Below are 21048 nucleotides of genomic sequence, written 5' to 3'. Positions count from 1 at the left end.
TAACAGTTACTACAGAATAGCTAAGGATGAAGTATAACAGTTACTACAGAATAGCTAAGGATGAAGTATAACAGTTACTACAGAATAGCTAAGGATGAAGTATAACAGTTACTACAGAATAGCTAAGGATGAAGTATAACAGTTACTACAGAATAGCTAAGGATGAAGTATAACAGTTACTACAGAATAGCTAAGGATGAAGTATAACAGTTACTACAGAATAGCTAAGGATGAAGTATAACAGTTACTACAGAATGGCTAAGGATGAAGTATAACAGTTACTACAGAATGGCTAAGGATGAAGTATAACAGTTACTACAGAATAGCTAAGGATGAAGTATAACAGTTACTACAGAATAGCTAAGGATGAAGTATAACAGTTACTACAGAATGGCTAAGGATGAAGTATAACAGTTACTACAGAATAGCTAAGGATGAAGTATAACAGTTACTACAGAATAGCTAAGGATGAAGTATAACAGTTACTACAGAATAGCTAAGGATGAAGTATAACAGTTACTACAGAATAGCTAAGGATGAAGTATAACACAGTTACTACAGAATAGCTAAGGATGAAGTATAACAGTTACTACAGAATAGCTAAGGATGAAGTATAACAACAGGGGATGTTTCCAATTGAATATATCACAACAAACCAATCCAAAGGTGGATTATCATCAGCTTCCAGTTGAAAAAGTGTGGGCGTCTGGGTAGTGCCGTTTGAGATTCCCTGCCTACCAACACGAGGGTCGCAGGTTCGAGCCCCCGTGTTACCTCCGGCTTAGTCTTGCACGTAAACTGCTGGTATAAGCTCGGCTATTGGTGGCGACCATTTCACTGACTAACTGACTGACTTCATCCTGACTGACCGGCTGCGACCATATATGGATTTAGTTTCTGCTCCCTCCGTGACGAATCTGTCGATCTCAAATGCCTGCGCCGCTGTGAAACAACATCAACAATGCTAGCTCGTTGTTTAGCAGCTTTTTTTCCAGAATGGAGATCTGCCAGACTCTCTCCCTGGAAGGAAGGGAAGGCTGGCAAGCGAGACTACCTCCGGCTTGGTCAGATGTTCCTACAGACACAACTGGCCCTGTCTGCAGGTGGGAAGCCGGTGGGTTATGAGTCCTAGTCGCTGCACTAGCGCCTCCTCTGGTCGGTCGCGGTGCCTATTCTGGGGGGAGGGGAACTGGGGAGGAAACAAGGGTAAAATCTTGGGACAAAGGTGCCCCATACCACCATTATTGTTTTTCCCCTCTACTGTCCAATGGGATCAACAAAGAGGCGGGGTTACTCCAACACTCTTGTTGTAAAGAGCTTCACGAAATGAAGGCCCGTGCGTTAAGCCCAATTTATGCTTAGTCTCTCGACACTTTCGAAACAGTCTCTCGACATATAGGACGTCTTTAGCGAGAGAGAAAAAAGTGTCTCTCCACACTTTTCTTTGGCGTCGCCTACCTGGAGGATTGTGTTATGTCGCAGACACCGCCATATTTTGTCGCGCACTGCGATTGGCTACAGAGAGTTCCGTCAGCGTACCGATGTCTCAAGAGTGCCCGTCCACCAGCGATGTACTCGCACTCACCCTGTCAAGCCCTGCCCCGCCGCCGCTGCAGCTTGGTTAGCTGCCTTGCTATATTTCCCCGTGTTCAATTGGTCCATCTCGATTTTGGCCCCTCCTCTCGTCTTGTAGTTCGCCATGTCCATGACGCCAGGTAATCCCAGCATGCTTCGCAAGGTGGAGAGCGACGGACATCAGCGAGGAGAGGAGGGGCCATTTCGAAATCGACCAATTGAAGACGGAAATACAGCGAGGCACCCAACGGAGCTGCAGCGGTGGGGCGGGGCTGAGTGCAGCGAGGGGCGAGTACATCGCCCTTAACGCTTGGCGGTTGGACATCCACTGTCACAGCCAGCATGCCCGGGCGAGCAGCCTCCTTCACTGGGAAGACAGACAGGGCTCCTCCGTGTGGGGGGTGGGGGTGGAGGTCTGGAGGAGCAGAGAGATCCTCTGAAGGTGCGTTCACACCGACCTATTAAAGTTTTTCGCTGGCGTTGAGTTTACATACAAAGTCAATGCAAACGAGCGATTGAGCGTATATTCGCCTGGGAGAAAAATCGCTGGGCGTCCGAGCGGCAGAGACAGAGCGATGGGGAGAAAATTCGCTCGTCGCTCGAGATGAAATATCCCAACTCCAGCGAAAATACGCTGGCATCAGTCGCTCGCCGCTCAACGCTGATTAGCTGCCGTATGAGCGAGTCAAGGATCACACTGGCTTGGAACAAACCGCTGGTTTATTGTGTGGCAACAAACCACATTGACAGGCTGACAGCTGACATGAAGTGAAGTCTGTCCTATCGGTATGGAGCTCGCATTAGGAGCACGCTGATAGGCTTTAGCTTGTAAACAATGACGGTGGCTCGTAGTGGACAAATATCATGACATTGCGTAACGTTATATCCCCCACATGTCCGTCATTTCGTGTGCCTGTTGATGAGCGATTTAAACAGAGCGACAGAGCGATTCCAAAGGGTTGACTTGAGCGACAGAGCGAAAAATAAATATCTCGGTGTGAACGCACCTTGAGAGGTGTCTGTCCAAACCAACTTTTGGAGATACAGATACGACGGCCACTGGTTATCTTTTGCATTCAGGAGTCGGGCTGGATGTTTTAAACAGCAGGGAGACAGAAACAAAGGAGAACAAACAAGAGGGGAGAGACGCTGCTGATGCTGGGGGGAGGGGGGGGGGGCTCCTGTTACCGTGGAGACCACTGAAACCGTTCACCAAAGTATAAATTAGAAACGGCGTGCGACTCTTTTTATTTCTGTTGAGAGACACTTATCAAAGGTGTCGAGTGCCCTGCCATAAAGTGAAGCGTTAAAGTGTCTCACCTGTCCAGAGGCTTTAGCAGCAGCCAGGGCTTCTCCTGGGCCCTCTGTGTAGATCTGACTGAGGATGGGCAGCAGGAACGCTGCAGTCTTCCCAGAGCCTGGAGACACACAGTCATCAAGGTCACATACACACAGTCAGCCTGATCAAGGTCAGATACACACAGTCAGCCTCATCAAGGTCACATACACACAGTCAGCCTCATCAAACCTCATCAAGGTCACAGACTAGACTCAGCCCTCAGTCTTAATCCGTTTCACTACTGTAAGACTGAGAATATTACTATTTAAATCTTTGCATAACGTTAGGTGGCGCTGTTGGAAGCGTTGCATCGGACAACCAATCATGAGTGCTGTGGGCGGGCCTGCTTTCTGGGGGCAGTTCTCATGCAGAACCGGTGTCTCGCAAAACATCGTCGCATTTGCGGAGAAACATATTAATCACTTGGAAACAAACATAACCTGTTAATAGGACGTGTTTCATCCGGCCCCGGCGGCTAGAGGTCTTTTCCCCAGCGATAAGCCCGACTCCCGAGGCTAACGTTACAGAGCCTGCTGGCTGCTGATGACTTCACACAAGTTCACAGTATCAAGCGGACCACTTCCGGGTAGGAAAGATTATTGTAAAATAAACCACAGCTATAAATTTTGTTTGGAGCATATCAGCTTCATGCTCTGTGTTAGTACTATGATAAATGGCATTGCCGCTACCAAATAAAATTCTAATAATAAATGTAGGCGTGTCTGCTGCCGGCGGTTCTCGCGGGCTCGAAGAGACAGTTTCTGACAGTGAAATTCCCAGACGTTTGGTGGCGCAGCTCCCCAAACGTCTGGGAGCCGAGACTACATACAGACAGCCTCATAAAGGGCACATACAGTCAACCTTATCAAGGTCACACAGTGTTTTCCATGAGTGCCGGCTGACGGCTAATTAGCCGTTCATTAAACAATTTTCTCCTGGCCGATAACCGATACCGTAAATTCCGGACTATAAGCCGCGGCTTTTTTCCCGTTTTTTGGGCTTTTTTGGCCCCTGCGGCTTATATAACGGTGCGGCTTATCTATGGATTTTTTCAACAAAAAAAAAAACAAAAAAAAAAAAAATCTCTCTTTTTTAGCACTCTTTCTAACTATAAATCCACTTCTGTTTTAATTTCCTCTCTTGCCCTCTTTTCACCACACCGCGGACACTGTGTGCACTGTAAAAAACAACACAGGTGGTGTTGTGTTATGTTGTTTTGTTGAAATGTTAATAAATGGGAGCTTCCTCAAACAGCCATCTCTTTCCCGACAATCCCCTCTGTGCATGAACCCTTACATATGGTAATTAAACATTAAAACACAATAATAAAAAAAAAAAAAAAAAAAAAAACATTAAAACACCCGCGGCTTATAGTCCGGTGCGGCTTATATATGTAAAAAACAGTCAACTTTGCAGGTGCGGCTTATACTCCGGTGCGGCTTATAGTGCGGAATTTACGGTAATTATTATAATAAAAAATATATATTTAATTATTTTTTTTATCGTTTTTAACCTGTATTTTATGCACACCTGGGGTTAAAAAAAGGCAGATGTAGTGAGCATAGCTCTGACCTAACCAAATCTAACTGACATCACTGAACGCAAAACAAAGAAAACTTCTGATGTAATATGATTGTTTTAATAAAGTGTATCACTCAATTATAGTCAATACAAAAATAAAGGCTTTTATAGAACGGAAAGCCAACGACTGCTTAGTCTGCAGATAAAACACAATGACAAAAGGCATAGTAATTTAGACTCTTATTGTCATGTTACTGATCTGTGATCAGATCTATTTTGATTTGAACATTGTAAGAGATTTGTTATGATATTGTGAAGAAAGGGGCGGGACTGGATAAGCATTTGCTTCCTTCTGCTCCTTCTCGAACTCAATTGTTTTGCTTTTTTGAGGAAATTTGTTAGATTCAAATGTTTATGTTTTGTTTTTTATTGTATTTTATATGGTTGATTGTTCGAGGAGAAAAAAAAACTCAACTCAACTCAATCTGTTCAAATTTTGCATTGGTTCCAGTTCTCAGTGAATTGTAGCCTGGGCCCAATGAATGGGGCAGGCACTATAAACCATCTGTGACGTTTCACTTTTTACTGAAAAATGCTGCCACCAGATTAAAAGAAAAGACACTGTGATGTTGACTGACTGATGCTTTTTATGTAGCCTAATGTGCGCGACTGCGCACATCCAATCCCTGGATGTTTCATTTCGGTAAAGGGGTTTCCATTAGTTTCTATAAGTTTACGCCAGCTCTGTGAGTATTTAGTGCTTTTGCGGGGCTGTTTGATCGCAAGCCACAGACTGTAAATGTCACAAGCAGTTTGTCTGCCAAGCGGACGAGCTTGAAGTGTAGGCCGCGCTACGAGCTAATGCTAACAAAACTAGCTAACAAAACCAACAAACATATCCGCTGCATTATCGCCAGCTTTGGTTTAACTTAACTCATTCAGGGCCAATGACGTCTTTGACGTGTTATCAGGAATAGCCCAGAGGGCCAATGACGTGTTTGACGTGTTTTTGTTTTTATTACTGCAGGGCGTAGTTTAAACACTTCCCCAGCCTGTCACATGGTATCAGGTCCCTATCATCTAAGACAACACGTGAACAAACACATACCGCAGCTGTTGTTTTGAAATTGAGCAGGAGGAATATCAGAAAACGGATAAGGAGCTTGCCTTGTGCAGACAGGAGAAATGCCATTGAAACGCCCCTCGCGCGCTGCAGGAGCTGGTCGCTTTCCTGTGTGCCAGCCGGAGAAAACCGGAGAAAGTAATCCACAGATGCGTTTGATCATCGGAGGAATGAGGAAATGATCGATCAGCAGTGATCAGAGGGCGGTGAGGACGTGTTGAATAGCCGAGGGGAAAACGGGAACGATAGCAGGGAGGATAGGACAGGGAGACATGGACGAGCAGCACATGAACAGCTAGGCAGGCAGAAGCGGCATTCACAGCAGCCCGCTGTCCGTTCTCAAGAGCTTCATGAAATCGCTGGGCTGCGTGCCCTCCAGTGTTGCTCCTGGCCAATCCCGGCGCCACAGGGCGTGGTTATTGCTTATCCTATGTGGGGTTAGAAATCACGCAACGAAGGGGGATCGTGTGTGTGTGTGTGTGTGTGTGTGTGTGTGTGTGTGTGTGTCTGTCTGTCTGTCTGTCTGTCGGTGTGTCTGTCTGTCTGTCTGTCTGTCTGTCTGTCTGTCTGTCTGTGTGTCTGTGTGCACACTCACTCACACTGCTGTATTGTTGAATGTAAAAAAAAAAGCACTTCATGTGTATATATATATATATATATATATTATTTTTTTTCCATTTGTGTCATAACGAATAGTATTTACATGTCTGATGTCAATACAGTTCAAAATAAAAGAATTGAGAGCGAGTTCTGCTTGAGAATGTGCCCTTTTACAAAAATTGCCTTTTCTCCTGTTTATTTTCTCAGGGAGACCTATTGGGGGAAAACAGGGTGTATATAAATGGCTATAAGTAGAGTACAGAACATGCTAAAAGCTCACTTTTTTTTTCCTGGTGAACCCAGAGACGTACATCTTCATTTTGAGGTATTGCAAATCACTCTGGTGCTAATAGATAATTTACTGTGGGTCTTGAAAGATGACCAACAATTATGAAAATCTTTGGCCTGTGCTAAATATTGGCAGTCCTAAACTGGCCCTGAATGAGTTAATGCCAGTTTAGAGGTTTCCCCTCCTCTCGGAAACCTGTGTGGGACAAATGACAGTCGCTTTCTGATCATCTGAAATTGAAAAACAGAAAGATACTGGTAACTGGCAGCAGCCATGTTTGCGTCGCAGCGGTGATGTCACTACCGTGCGACAACAATAGCTCCGCTTCCGAGGCAAAAATAAAGCATGATTATCGGCTGATAATTTATCGGAAAAAGGCCATTATCGGAATAATAAATAATAACGCAAAATAACGCCATATCGGCCGATAATTTATCGGTCCGATAATTATCGTGCATCCCTAGAATATACAACAAATAAATGCCTTTTAATACTTGTGAGTGACATAAATTATAGCCTATGTGACATGTTATTGCTGTTACAATCGGATGTTACTAATTACCAGTCGGAACCTACGTGATGCATGCTGCACGTGCGGTGTGTTTAACGAGTACTGACTCGGACAGGTGGCTGCTCGCACACAATCAGAGCGGCTGCCGGACGCACCGTGAAGATGTCAAAAGCAGATGAAGTCTGGCTCTGGCTGGGTCAAAGCCCCGACTAATAACGCTAACCTTGCGTCAGCATCGACATCACAAATCGAGCTGCAAGATGATAATTCAATGAACAGGAACCGCGTCCGTCCGCACAGAAACAAAGGACGAGGAAATGATTTGTCAAGTCATCGAGGTGAAATACCCCTGCGTCTTTGAACGGGATGGAAAACTAACACTATACTGCAAAGCATGTAGCCTACAACAAGCCTACAACATACACCTCGACCAGGACATCCTTCAAAAACGTTTTACCACCGCGTATATGTGCTGAGAAACGCTTTACATCCCTGCCTCGTCTGCCTGTCTCATACGGGGTGTGAGAGAGGGGGAGCGCAGCGGGTACAGGGCGGCGGGCCAAGGCCGCTTCTGGGCCTTTTGGGGCCCTATGCAACATCTTAAGAGTGGGGGCCCCAAACCACTGTCATCATAGTGTCCCTGAATGAACATGAAGAGGCATAGGCTACGTCATTCATTATCAATAACGCTTTTAATTAATAAATTAAGCACAATATGAACAATAACTGCTAAAAAAATATATGAAAATGAAAGTTCACAAATATTAGTTAAACAAATCCTTTCAGTGCAAATGCATTATAAAAACAAAAAATCACTAAGATTTGTTTAGAAAATAAAATTACACAAAATTATTATTATTATTATTATTACTGCTACACCCGGTGCGCACACTGAATAGGCCTATTATACTATAGACTATAGACTATTATACTTACTTTTCTGTCACATCATTATTAAGCCGGCTTATGACTGCATAGTATCTTAATTACTCAAAATATAAGGCGACTAAAAATGGCAACCATATTTTTATTTCAGCAACCAAAAGCTCCTGCCAGGTTGCCACTCCGGCAACCACTTTTAAAAGTTAACATTGAGCCCTAGTACAATATTCTTATTATTATTATTATTATTATTATTATTATTATTATTATTTATAGATATAGATAGACAGGCAGGCAGTTACTTCATCCCCGAAATAAATGTTAGATTAGAAAATAAAAATAAACATTTTCTTTTGGGGTTTTTAGAGTGTGAGGATGGACAACATTTTAGAACACAACCAGGGACCGCCACTGAAAACGAGGCAGCCATTTCTCATGTGATTCTGAACACATAGGCCTAATGTTTTCTTCCTGGAACAAGCATTCTCACCAGTGTTGGGCAAGTTACTTTCAAAATGTAATATACTACATATTACTAGTTACTTTCATTTGAAAGTAATAAGTTACTTTACAATATTACTTTCTGTGTAGAGTAACTTGTTACTTATTACTATTATTATTAAAGTAATATATTACATGTAATATGTTACTTTTGTAATGAGTTACCCCCAACACTGATTCTCACACAGTCCGCTTCATCATGGTCACACAGAGTCAACCTCATCAAGGTCAGATACACTCAGCCTCATTAAGGTCACATACACAGTGAGCCTCATCAAGGTCACATAAGTGTACCCTTTCAGACATGAGGCATGTTGCTTTCATACATGTGGAGCACCTCCGGGTGTAAAGTAGAGAGGGGGCGGGGGTGGGGGTGGAGCACCTCTGGGTGTAAAGTAGAGAGGGGGCGGGGGTGGGGGGAGGAGCACCTCCGGGTGTAAAGTAGAGAGGGGGCGGGGGTGGGGGGGAGGAGCACCTCTGGGTGTAAAGTAGAGAGGGGGCGGGGGTGGGGGTGGAGCACCTCTGGGTGTAAAGTAGAGAGGGGGCGGGGGGAGGAGCACCTCCGGGTGTAAAGTAGAGAGGGGGCGGGGGTGGGGGGAGGAGCACCTCCGGGTGTAAAGTAGAGAGGGGGCGGGGGTGGGGGTGGAGCACCTCTGGGTGTAAAGTAGAGAGGGGGCGGGGGTGGGGGTGGAGCACCTCTGGGTGTAAAGTAGAGAGGGGGCGGGGGTGGGGGGAATTTGGGCATGACCACACAATGGGGAGTTGTGAAAACTGACCACACAGCTGCACTTCACTGTCTGAGCATAGCCTTAAGTGAATCGCATTGACATTCAACAAACTATCACGACATGCAGAGTCTGAAAACAAGTTGCTAAAAATACATAATGTGCGATAACCGTTTCAGTACACATGTACAAAAACTTTGTGATTATATTTCGCTCCTAAATATCCAAGAAGCTCCTTTTTTCTCTTGATTGTTCTACTTTTGGCCTGCTGAGCTTTCTTGTGCCACTTTTTTGATTTTTCCATTTTCTCTCAATATATTCTACTCGGGAATGGCTGCCGCACCGCTGGTATTAGCGCGGCCCCGCCCAGCTCGACTCACTTTTTTGTCTCATCCCACCGGTGAAAAAGCTGGACAGCCCGGGTTGAGTCGTGCTAGTTTTGGTCCCTGCTTTGTTGAGGTTCCAGCCGGTACCATACGGTGACGTGAAAACACTGCAGACGACTGATTGGTCAAGCAGAATCGTGTTTACTGTGTCTACTGTAACCTCGCATCACCAGGCTCTTCCAGTCTACTGTCAATGCTGGATACCAGTTTAGTGGGACTTACCTTCTCTTTTGTTATTTACATCAGTCTTTTGTGTTGCTGCCTTCGGCTCTGCTGAAATAAAATCGATCTCCTTGCTCAGCTTTAACATGACGATGGGTTTAAATTGTTTTGAGAGAGAAAAAGGCCGTTGCTCGGGAAGCCCTTGTAGTTGTGTGTTATGTCAGCTCCGCTAGGCCGGAGGCGGGGGTTTAGCAAAGACGCGGTCTTGCTTGGTGAGTGGCCACCGGGGTAGTGGCTTCCCTTCTCCCCGTAGCGTAACTCCCGTCCCCCGCGCAGCGCATGCATGTCAATAACAACAAATTGATATCCATTCTCATGGCCGATGGTCTCTCATTTGCCCATGTATGTCATATAGAGGCACCAGTATTTCATAACCCGTTTAAAAGTTCTGTGTATGGATTTCATTTTAATGTTATGTTATAGCCAACTTCCTGGTATGTTCGCAGTGACGAGTACTGACAGCACCAAAGTCACGCTGGCTAAAGTCACGTCCTCTCCTGCATTCAACATACAACCAAGGGATTTCATCCACCATCAATTTTCCATCTACAGTTTGTTAACATTTCCCTGTGTTCATTTAACTTTATACAAATAGAAGGCGGAGGGAAGATATATGAGCGGAGGGCAGATATGCGGTCGCTATGACAACCAGTTGTGGGCGGAGGTGGGCGGGGGCAGATTGAGCAGCGGTGGAAGCAAACAACCATTCGGGTCTAAACGAGTAGAGCCGAGTTGTGACCAGTCGCACAGTGCTGTCAACTGTGGTGGAAATGAGCCATTAGTGGTAAAATGTGGTATATCGATCCGGTGACATGTTTGGATTAATATCAAACCGTTTGGAAAAATTGTTTTATACCGGCCCAACTAATTTGTGTGTGTGTGTGTGTGTGTGCGTGTGTGTGTGTGTGTGTGTGTGTCTGCATGCATGCGCGCGTGTGTGTGTGTGTGTGTGTGTGTTACCTGTCTGAGCACAGGCCATTAAGTCCCTCTTGGACTTGATGATAGGAATGGCATATTTCTGGACGGGGGTTGGTCTGGTGTAGCGAGTCAGATTAACGTTCCCCATGATGATCTCACCCATGTCCAAGTCTTGGAACTACACAACACACGCGCGCACACACACACACACACACACACACCCACACAAATAAACACAGGGACCACTGCATAGTGACAGACTTTGTGTTGCGACTAGATGGCATGTATGAGTGAGCCTGAGCTCTGAGCCCGGACGTCAGTCCCCGGAGTTGAGAGCTCAGAGCAGTCGATCAAGCCATCCATGGCGTGGTAAACAATGTCTGCTGTCTGGATATTTATCTGATTTCAATCATATAGACAACGCAAACAGAGCAGGCTGCAAAAGCTGCACCAAGGTAAATGCATTGTTCATTTTCTCATTGTCTCTATGATATAATAAGGATATGAGCCGCTGTGTGTCAGGAAAATAAGCTATTTACACGACGTAAATACACACATTACACATGCCCCGTTTTCCTTGTTTCCAGGCCGCGGCTCGGCGCATATTAACATTTTAGCGCAAGCTAGCGCAAGTGAGGATATAAAAAAGTAAATAAAAAATCAGGGTGAGATAAAAAATTAGGGATGCACGATATATCGACAATCATATCGGTATCGGCCAATGTTGGTCATTTTTTAACATATCGGTCATATCGGTATCGGTCAGATGTTGCAATGTTAATATCGGTTATCATTATCAGCCAAATTCTTCACATTGATATGAAATAATGCAGTAAATCTATGATTTATGGGCTTTTCCAAGGCTTTGCAAATAAAGAAATGCATAACTTTTTCAAATTCAGTGTTAACATGTGTTTTTCAGTATGTACAAAATGTGATGATCATAAAAATGTGGTTTTATACAGATCATATCGACATCGGTAAATATCGGTTATCGGCCATAACAGCAATGTTAATATCGGTTATCGGCATCGGCCAAAATTTTCATATCGGTGCATCCCTATAAAAAATCATAATTAAAGCTGGAAATAGGTAGCCTGGTAAACCGCCCGTCACGTGAACTCACATTTCATTTGGTTCTCCGTGACGGTCTGGACCCGCACAGGCAGTTAAGATGATTGGTCGAGCCATGCCGGCTCGACGAATCAGCGGCGGCCGTAGGCGGGCTCTGGCTCGTCTGGGCAAGTAGTGGGTACATGGTCTTTGTAGTTCTTTTCACTCTCAACATGGCTGCCGCCGCGGAAGTGACAGGCAGTCTGAATGAAATTGAATGTAACGTTCCCAATTCTATGTATTAAATTCTAAAAAACGACCCTCAACATTTGGGAAGGCTAAGCCACACAACTAGTTCGTTATAATCTAACTAAATGCTTCGAAGGTGACTTTACGACCGCGAGGACTCAATCAATGAATACCACGGAGATCATCCACACAGGCACCTTCGGCGATCTGATTGGTTGAAGTTAACACCCACCAGCGGTGATAGACAGATGGGTCATCCAATCACCTGCCAAGTAGCTTGGACAAAGTGCCCGCCTCCGTCAGCGGGTCTGGTGACTTCATTGCCAGATCGACTGGTTTAGTGAAACCTATGTGGAGCTATACCGTCCATCTGGCAGCGTCAGGTTAGGAAATAGGGTCCAGGTTGTAAAAAAAAGGGAAGGGATGTCCAAATACAGGAGCTACTAGCAGTTAAGGGAAGGGATGTGCTGTTTTCTGAAACTACATCCAAGCCTCCACGCCCCCAAACTCATCTGATTGGTCGCCCACGCATACGCGTCGCTGTCCTCCGCCACCCGTGACAACAAACTAGCGTAAACAGCAGAGAGACGACTCCGCTGTACGCCGGCCCCAACGCCTCTCTTTACAGCCCGGCAGGCTGGCAAAGAGAACTCTTTGCCCCGAAGTCAAGTGTGTTTTCCCCGTTTCTCCTTCCCCTGGAGATGGGTGGCTCTGACAACGTTTCTCCTTCCCCTGGAGATGGGTGGCTCTGACATGTTTCTCCTTCCCCTGGAGATGGGTGGCTCTGACAACGTTTCTCCTTCCCCTGGAGATGGGTGGCTCTGACAACGTTTCTCCTTCCCCTGGAGATGGGTGGCTCTGACAACGTTTCTCCTTCCCCTGGAGATGGGTGGCTCTGACAACGTTTCTCCTTCCCCTGGAGATGGGTGGCTCTGACAACGTTTCTCCTTCCACTGGAGATGGGTGGCTCTGACAACGTTTCTCCTTCCCCTGGAGATGGGTGGCTCTGACACGTTTCTCCTTCCCCTGGAGATGGGTGGCTCTGACACGTTTCTCCTTCCCCTGGAGATGGGTGGCTCTGACACGTTTCTCCTTCCCCTGGAGATGGGTGGCTCTGACAACGTTTCTCCCTCCCCTGGAGATGGGTGGCTCTGACAACGTTTCTCCTTCCCCTGGAGATGGGTGGCTCTGACACGTTTCTCCTTCCCCTGGAGATGGGTGGCTCTGACACGTTTCTCCTTCCCCTGGAGATGGGTGGCTCTGACACGTTTCTCCTTCCCCTGGAGATGGGTGGCTCTTGACAACGTTTCTCCTTCCCCTGGAGATGGGTGGCTCTTGACAACGTTTCTCCTTCCCCTGGAGATGGGTGGCTCTGACAACGTTTCTCCTTCCCCTGGAGATGGGTGGCTCTGACAACGTTTCTCCTTCCCCTGGAGATGGGTGACTCTGACAACTAGGAGCGGGCAGTGTTGCATAACGAAGCCGGGATGCACTGGTTCTCAGAGCCACACATATCCAGGGGGAAGGGGAGACCGGGGGAAACGGGGAAAACACACTCGACTTTGCAAACTGTAGCCTAAGTCCGTAGTAGCCTAGCCAGAGACAGAACGGGCGGAGAGAGAAATGAGTGCAGCCCACCAATCACGGACGACCATACAGCGAGCTCCACCAATCAAAGACGTTGATATTACCAGGGTGGAAATTTTGTCATTTTAGGGGCAAGGCCATTTGGCCTTCGGCGTCACAATTTCTTTAGGGCACAAGGCTACATGCCAGGGCACAAAGGCCATTGCTCTATTGACATCATGCATAGGGCAGCAGGCTACATTGAACTGAGACCACTGAATGCTTTTAAAGCAACCGACAGTAGCAGGCTGGTAGCAGGGCACTGCCAAGGTGGCCTTAGGAGATCTCAGGGCATCACGGCCAGAGGGAGGGGCAACGGACCATGGTCTAATTAATTCCCACCCTGGATATTACACTTTAGAATTGTGGGTAGTGTAGTACTTTGAATATATATATATATATTTTAATAAACACAGATGATATACTGATGTGTGGCTTCGTTATGGCTAATAATCCAAATCTCATTGCAGAGGGGAAATACTCTTCCGGAACCGAGGTGTCACGTGAGCTCTATATGCTCATGCATGTGAATGTTGAGCTCTATTCACCTTATTCACCACGCCCACTTTTTCTCTCTTCCGCGTTAGACGCAATTGTACTTGTTCTTCCGGTTCAGCGCTAGTTGGCGGCCAATTTCAAAACAAAACGTCACTATAATAATGAAGTTTGGCAACATTCAGAATTAAGCTACACTGCGGCCAAACTTCAGTTACATGTTCATAGCGTTACTGCTGCGAGGAGCCGATGGCTGTGCCCGGTCGGCATTTAACGTTAGTTACAAAAGCTGCCAGTAGCCTACAGTAGGGTTTGACAGATTGATAGCTAGCGTTAGTCCGACCGGTGTCAGCACAGCCAGCGCTCCCAGTCCTCGCTGCTCGTTAAATATTTCCAAATAGGCGTTATTCTGATAAACTGGTCACATTATGTTACGACGTTCTCACCCGAAAAATATAAAAACTTTAAAACAGTTTGTTTTTGCTTGAAAACAGCTTTTTTGGCAAGTCTAAAAATGCCTACGGTAGGCGTAATCTACTTCCGTGTCTAAAACCGGAAAGACGATTACAAAATGACGTCATGCATAAGCGTCCTTGTATGGGCAAAGAATAAGGTGAACAGGAAGGACAGAAACTTACACTCTCGATGTGGGGAGGGCAGTTCTGCCCGGTGGCTTCAACAGGAATGTCATCGTATTTCTCAAAGTTAATCCCTGTGTTGCTACCAGAGAACAACTCCCTGTGGAGGCACAAAGAAAATTCTAACTCAGCAGTGATCTGGAAAAAACACAAGTCATGAGAAGTGATATTGCATTCTTTTACAAGCCTGACAACATTTCTACAACAACGCAAAAATGAAAATGCATGGCTTTAGCACATCAAGTCCGTATTTTTCGTGCAAAATTGTCCACATTCTAAAATAAACACGACCTTGTGTTGTCTCACTCATGTTTACACACTGATGTCACTCATGTCCGTCGTTAAAAGTTTTTGGAACAGGCTCGCTTTTCTGCGCTTTTCACATCAGTCAATTAGCCTTTTGCGAACTGCTTGACCCAAACTGTGTTTTCGGATGATGGATTAAAAAAACACATACGAAAAAGTGAGTGCAAAGACCTTAAGTATGACATTTCCATAAAGAATATTTGTCTCTGGGTTTTGTAGGGTTCACTCACTGTTCAGCAGTGAGGACTGGGGGCACACTGAACATTAGGGCTGTGAATCTTCACTGGCCTCACGGTTCGATTACGATTCATCTGTCAACGATTCGATTCGACGATGCATCTCGATAGAGCTCAAAGTATTGCAGCTCCAAGTATCAAATCCTTAATTTTCTGTATTATTACTGCACATGGCTACTTTTTCATCGGTTAATACAAGCAGTCAGATAAATATCAAGGCCCTTTTTTATTTAGAAAGTGCTTTAAAATCTGAACGTCAACAGAAATTTAAATAAACGATTCAACGATTCGTCTGTCAACGATTCGATTCGATTCGATTCGATTCACACGTCCGCATCGCGATTAGGGATGGGTATCGTTAAGGAATTAACGATACTACTACTCTTATCGATCCGGTACTTTAACGGTACTCTTATCGGTACTTTTTGTTATTTTTAAGGGGAGAAAGAAAAAAACAGTTGCAAAATCTTAATGGGTGCGTTTTTATTATCATGGGTAACCACAACTGGGTCATTGTTGACAGATGATGAATCGTGCTTGTCGAAAACTGTGCATTTCTCCGTTTGTACCTATTTGATGCACTTTGTCTTTGGCTAAGTGTTTAGACAAATTGCTCGTGTTTCCACCGTTGCTAGTGAACGATTTATCGCACTTATGACAACGTGAATTGTCAGCATCAACTCGAGTGAGGTACAACCAGACTTTTGATCGCTCCGTTCTTTCAACGTGTTGCGGTGTCTCCTCGGCTCAGCTGCCTTCCCTAATCAGTGTGTGGAGTGTGTGCATGTGTGTGTGCTGCCCGCCCAGCCCCGCCCCTCTCCTCTCAGGCTCGGCTCCTCGCTGCCTGTCTCTCGTCTGAGAGAGAAAGCAACACGGAACTCTTTTCTCGTTCGGAAATCGCAAAAAAGACATCTTGGCAAGGCATGTCTTACGGAGTTGGTGCGATAAAATGCGCAAAACAACGTTTATGTAGCAAATAAATAGGAAATCTATTTTCTTAATTTCTCCAGTACCGATAAGAGAACCGTTAACGTGAAAGCTTATTGATCCTCCGGTATCTCGAAATCCGGCCCCGGGGGCCCGTTTGGTACCGGGTCTCGGTACCCATCCCTAATCGCGATGCATCGATTATACGATTAATTTTGACACCCCTACTGAACATAGACCCATACATGATTTTACAGGGTCCAGATTTTCCATAGAGTCTGTGTATGACTTTTTGGCAGTCAAGCAGATATTCTTTCCATAGTATCTGTGCGACTTTTTGGCAGTCAAGCAGATAGTCTTTGCAGACGCGCGTTGGCTCCTGCAATTTTCAAATGCTCCCAAAAACCACCGTCTCTGTACTTCGGCAGGTCGGAAAGTTTGTCAAAAAATAAGGCAGGATATCCGGTCAAAAATAAGGCGGGGATCCAATCACCTGCCTCGGTTATGTTTCCGAGTGTTGTGATTGGTCAAATACCATTGAACTTCCTTCCCGGTCTGAATAATTTTTGTTTCTTTGGAAGATGACAACTTCCTCCGTCCAAATTGTAACTGTGGAAGAGATAGACTTTGTTTGAGAGAGTAGTAGCCAACAGCACCAGAAGCCACAAGCTTCAACATAGTCAACCTGTGGAAAACACAGGTCTGTGGCTGGGAGTGTACAGGCCTTAGCTGTTAGACGGCCCCTAATTCATGATAGAAAAAACATGCTGTGTTCCGTTTTGCCAATGCCTGTTTAGCTTAGCTAAGGCAGCTGCTAACACCTTGGTCCCACCAAGCCCGTATGCGCAGCGTTCCGGCTGCGCCACGGCTTTGCTCCGTCCTCCGCACGGCGGCATGTCCCACCGCACACGTTTCAGAAGCCGAGCGCTTCAGAGCGCTGCCTGGCAGCTGGATGCAAGATCACGCAGGATTTACGAGATCGCGCGATACTGTGTGTACAACGGGGTGGATGTAAAGTGCACAACACACAGACAACACAGTCTGTCGTTGACTTGCTTTTGATTTGGTCATTTTCCCTTGATTTTTGTGCTTCTTCTACCATGGGTAAGTAGGCTGAAATGATTTCTTTATTTGTCATACAGTGCCTGTTAGCAGGAGAACTCTTGCATTTCTTCGTCTACTTGAAGGACTACAGAGGGGGGGGGGGAGAAGGAGAAGGAGTCAGTATTGGGTCTGCACACAGTGTTTTATTATGAAAATTGACCGGATTCTCGTGCAGTTGCTGTGTCTGACTTCCGGCCTGAACGATCTGCTCTGTGCAGCTTGACGCAGCTTCCAGGCGTCATCCGTGAAAAATAGAACTGCCGCGTATCTTTAGCGGAACGGGGCGTCGAGCCGCTTCTGATAGCCGCGCCGTTGCGTGCCTGGTGGGATCACACGCGTTGATTAAAATGCCCGCGAGCAGCTCCGACGAGCGCGTCGGGGCCGGAACGCGAACGTGACGTGCCAGGTGACGTGACGTGAACGTGACGTGCCAGGTGACGTGACGTGAACGTGACGTGCCAGGTGACGTGACGTGAACGTGACGTGACGTGAACGGGACGTGACGTGAACGGGACGTGACGTGGTGACGTGCCAGGTGACGTGACGCGAACGTGACGTGCCAGGTGGGATCGAGCCGTAAGGCAGCCTTCGCTGTTCTAAAATCACTGTCAACGACAGCCTCTCAGGGTTTATTCTTTGATAAAATGGCTACTTCATAATAGCCTACCTGGTCAGGTTTGAGCAACAACAAAAATGTATAATTAATCGTTCTTCCACCAAGAAATGTAGTCCTTCAAGCCCCTCCTCCAGTCAGTTTCACATGTGCTATACACCATAAGCCCCTCCTCCAGTCAGTGTCACATGTGCTATACACCATAAGCCCCTCCTCCAGTCAGTGTCACATGTGCTATACACCATAAGCCCCTCCTCCAGTCAGTGTCACATGTGCTATACACCATAAGCCCCTCCTCCAGTCAGTGTCACATGTGCTATACACCATAAGCCCCTCCTCCGGTCAGTTTCACATGTGCTATACACCAAGGGGGATACGCCCAGAAAAACAGCGCATGCGACACCGAACACAGTATTCCCTCTGTAGCTTAGCTGCAAGGATAGCCACATTATTGCTGAGATATCAACAACCAGACACCATCACTCGAAATGTTGAACAAGCTAATGCTACCGTGCACTGTGCTAATGTGTACTATCCGTTTATACATCAACTTTCCTGTCTAGGAGGCACCTCTGAGAATGGCAGGCTATTCCAAAGGTTTGGTGAGCACACTCACTGTTCCAGGCGTTCGTTACTTGGTGTGGGTTTGGACCAGTCGTCGTCGTCTCTGGACTCCTCGACCCAGCGGCTGTTTCCTCCTCCTCCTCCTCCTCCTCCTCCACCACCTCCGCCGCCGCCAAAGCCACCGCGCTCGTACCTGAGCACCACACACACACACAGACACACACAGACACACACAGACACACACACACACACACACACACAGACACCACTCAAACACTTATTTACACATGCACTCATGCTGTCTTTCAGTGGTGTAGTGGAGGGTAGACGCAGGTAGACGGAATCTATCCACTTATTTTTCAGTCGGCATTGAGTCTACCCACTTCTAAATCCCCTCTGATGTGCCGCATGCGCATCCATTCAAGTAGTGTGCTGCAGTTTGAGTTTTCTTCTCTTTTCTTCTTAAAAAGGCATGGCCCACCCTACTCTGCCTCGATTGGCTAGTAGTACCTAGTGCTTGTGTTGGTTTGTTGGGTAAGCCAATCAGAGGCAGAGTAGGGCGGGGCTCTTTCCTTTGCCTTCCTAGGATAAAAATGTCAGCTCACTCTCCTGCGGCCTACCTGCCCGCCCGACCTGAGATGAGAAGATGAGCTACGAACGCTACACAAACAAAGCACTGCTATTGTCATAGCAGTACGCGCTAATATGGTGTTTAAAAACAATCAGTTTGCTGCATGCCGACAGTACCAGGTGAATGTTTATTATCAAATAAACTCACTTCTGACTGAAACACCATATTGCCTCATCGTGAAATGTATATTATCTTGTATTCATGCATTAGGCCTAGGGCTGCACGATTAATCGTATTTTCATCGTCATCGCGATATGAAAACGCGCGATGAACACATCGCAAAAGTCACGTTTGTGTCCAAATATTCATGTCATTCTGGCCAATACTCCACTTCTGTTATAGCATTTCAGTCTGGAATATGGAATATCTTTCAATAATCGTTATGACTAAAAGGCTAAAAGTAATCTCGTGTGTAAGAAATGACTGTTCTACATTGAAGTAAAAATGTAAAGAATTAACTTGTTGGTTTTGGATTTTTTTTAGCTTCAAGAGTGCATTTTTGTTCGTATGACCCTCAACACAGGCTTTGAGAATCCCGTGCCACTTACTGATACGTATGCTTAAATTAACTCATTCTCTGCCAGGGTCATTTCGGTCTGTGTGCTCCCAGTGCCAGGATTTTGAGCATATTTCCTGATCTTCCAGGACCCACAGAATATTCTGTGCTAGGAATAAAATTACACAACATATCTCACAATAAAGCAGAGACTCTCTTCTTACCCCTTGTAAAAAACTGAAACTCGACCATGTTTCCTTGTTTAGTTACAAGCAGTGGAAGTTAGCTTGTTTTCACTAAAAATGCCCTCCTTTGTAACAGAAATAGGAGAAAAATAGGTTTTTAGTGAATGACACCGTTTCAAGCAGAACTCTCTTTTGAGCCTTTTATTTTTTGCCTCAGTGACACATCAGACATATACAGTATTTGTTTTCCCAAATAAATAAATAAAAAATAAAAAATAAGAGAATGTATTTTACAGTTGCCATGTGGATTTTTAGCTTAGCTTGATAAAAGCATAAACAAATGGAACGAACCCTTGTGGTCACACTCACACACTCTCTCTCTCTCTCTCACACACACACACACACACACACACACACAGGAATAACGAGTGCTGTAACGTTACCTGCTGTCACGTTACCTCTCATAACTAACGTTAGCACAGAAGATCACACAATAGCTACGTTAGTGCTGTAAACTTTGAAATGTTTATGTGACACATGTTTCGCCTTGGTTGCTGGGGACGGGTGTGTGACGCGGTTTGACGCGTTTGACGTATCCATGTGATTCCCCTTCCCTTGAGTGTGACAGAGCTCTCAAGCTGGCAAGCTGGCAAGAGGAAACGTGAAGCGAGTCATGCCGGCGGCATAAGTTATAAACAATGCGTGACAATTATACTCGAATGTTGTGTGTGATCATTTCATCTCAAACGCGATACAAAAAATAGGCTACTTTTTACCATCGTCATCGCTCCAAGTGGGACCCATTTCTCCTCCTCCGATTCATCCGTGTCAGAACGCTGTGAAGGGGAGCCTTCGTAGCAACAACAAAAACGCTGGCGTCTTCCTCGCCATCGTCGCCAGCCGAGAACTCTGGATCGGACTCTGTTTCGACCACAGGCTCCACCCATAAATACTAAACTAGCGGGTTGCTTTTATCAGTTTGACTTGAAACAATGTCACAGGCTGGGAAAGTGTCTGATGTAATGTAAACAGCCAAAACATGAAAGTACGTCCGAGTACGTCTTTGGCACAGAACGCCATTGTAAAAAGTACGTCCGAGTACGTCTTTGGCAGAGAATGAGTTAACACACTCATATTGCAAAATGAATTTAGGCCCTCACTGTAATACTTCAGAAGTTGAATTTGAAGTTCAGCATTAATACATTTGTCATTTTTTGTCTTAGATTTACCTTTGTGTGTTATTGCAATATAAAACTACATAATTGAGAATCGATTCTAGATTCTGGAATCGAGAATCGATTCTGGAATCGGACCGTGACCGGATCGGATCGTG

At 45.7% G+C, this 21048-nt stretch overlaps 1 protein-coding gene across 1 annotated transcript in view; it reads right to left on the bottom strand.

Annotated features, from left to right (window-relative positions):
• The window catches only part of LOC310773733 (putative ATP-dependent RNA helicase an3), a 97076-nt gene that overhangs the window by 33820 nt on the left and 42208 nt on the right, over nt 1-21048 (bottom strand). The window contains exons 6-9 of the mRNA XM_083633671.1: nt 18456-18596; nt 14654-14753; nt 10635-10770; nt 2896-2993 (exon numbers count right to left, since the gene is read on the bottom strand). Coding sequence (XP_083489797.1) covers nt 2896-2993; nt 10635-10770; nt 14654-14753; nt 18456-18596 — 475 coding nt within the window. The remainder of the gene's footprint in view (nt 1-2895; nt 2994-10634; nt 10771-14653; nt 14754-18455; nt 18597-21048) is intronic.

The sequence above is a fragment of the Poromitra crassiceps genome (genome assembly GCF_964638095.1).
Source record: "Poromitra crassiceps genome assembly, chromosome: 3".
Lineage (NCBI taxonomy): Eukaryota > Metazoa > Chordata > Actinopteri > Beryciformes > Melamphaidae > Poromitra > Poromitra crassiceps.
Note: the sequence above shows the minus strand (reverse complement) of the source record. Positions and strands in the feature narration are given on the sequence as shown.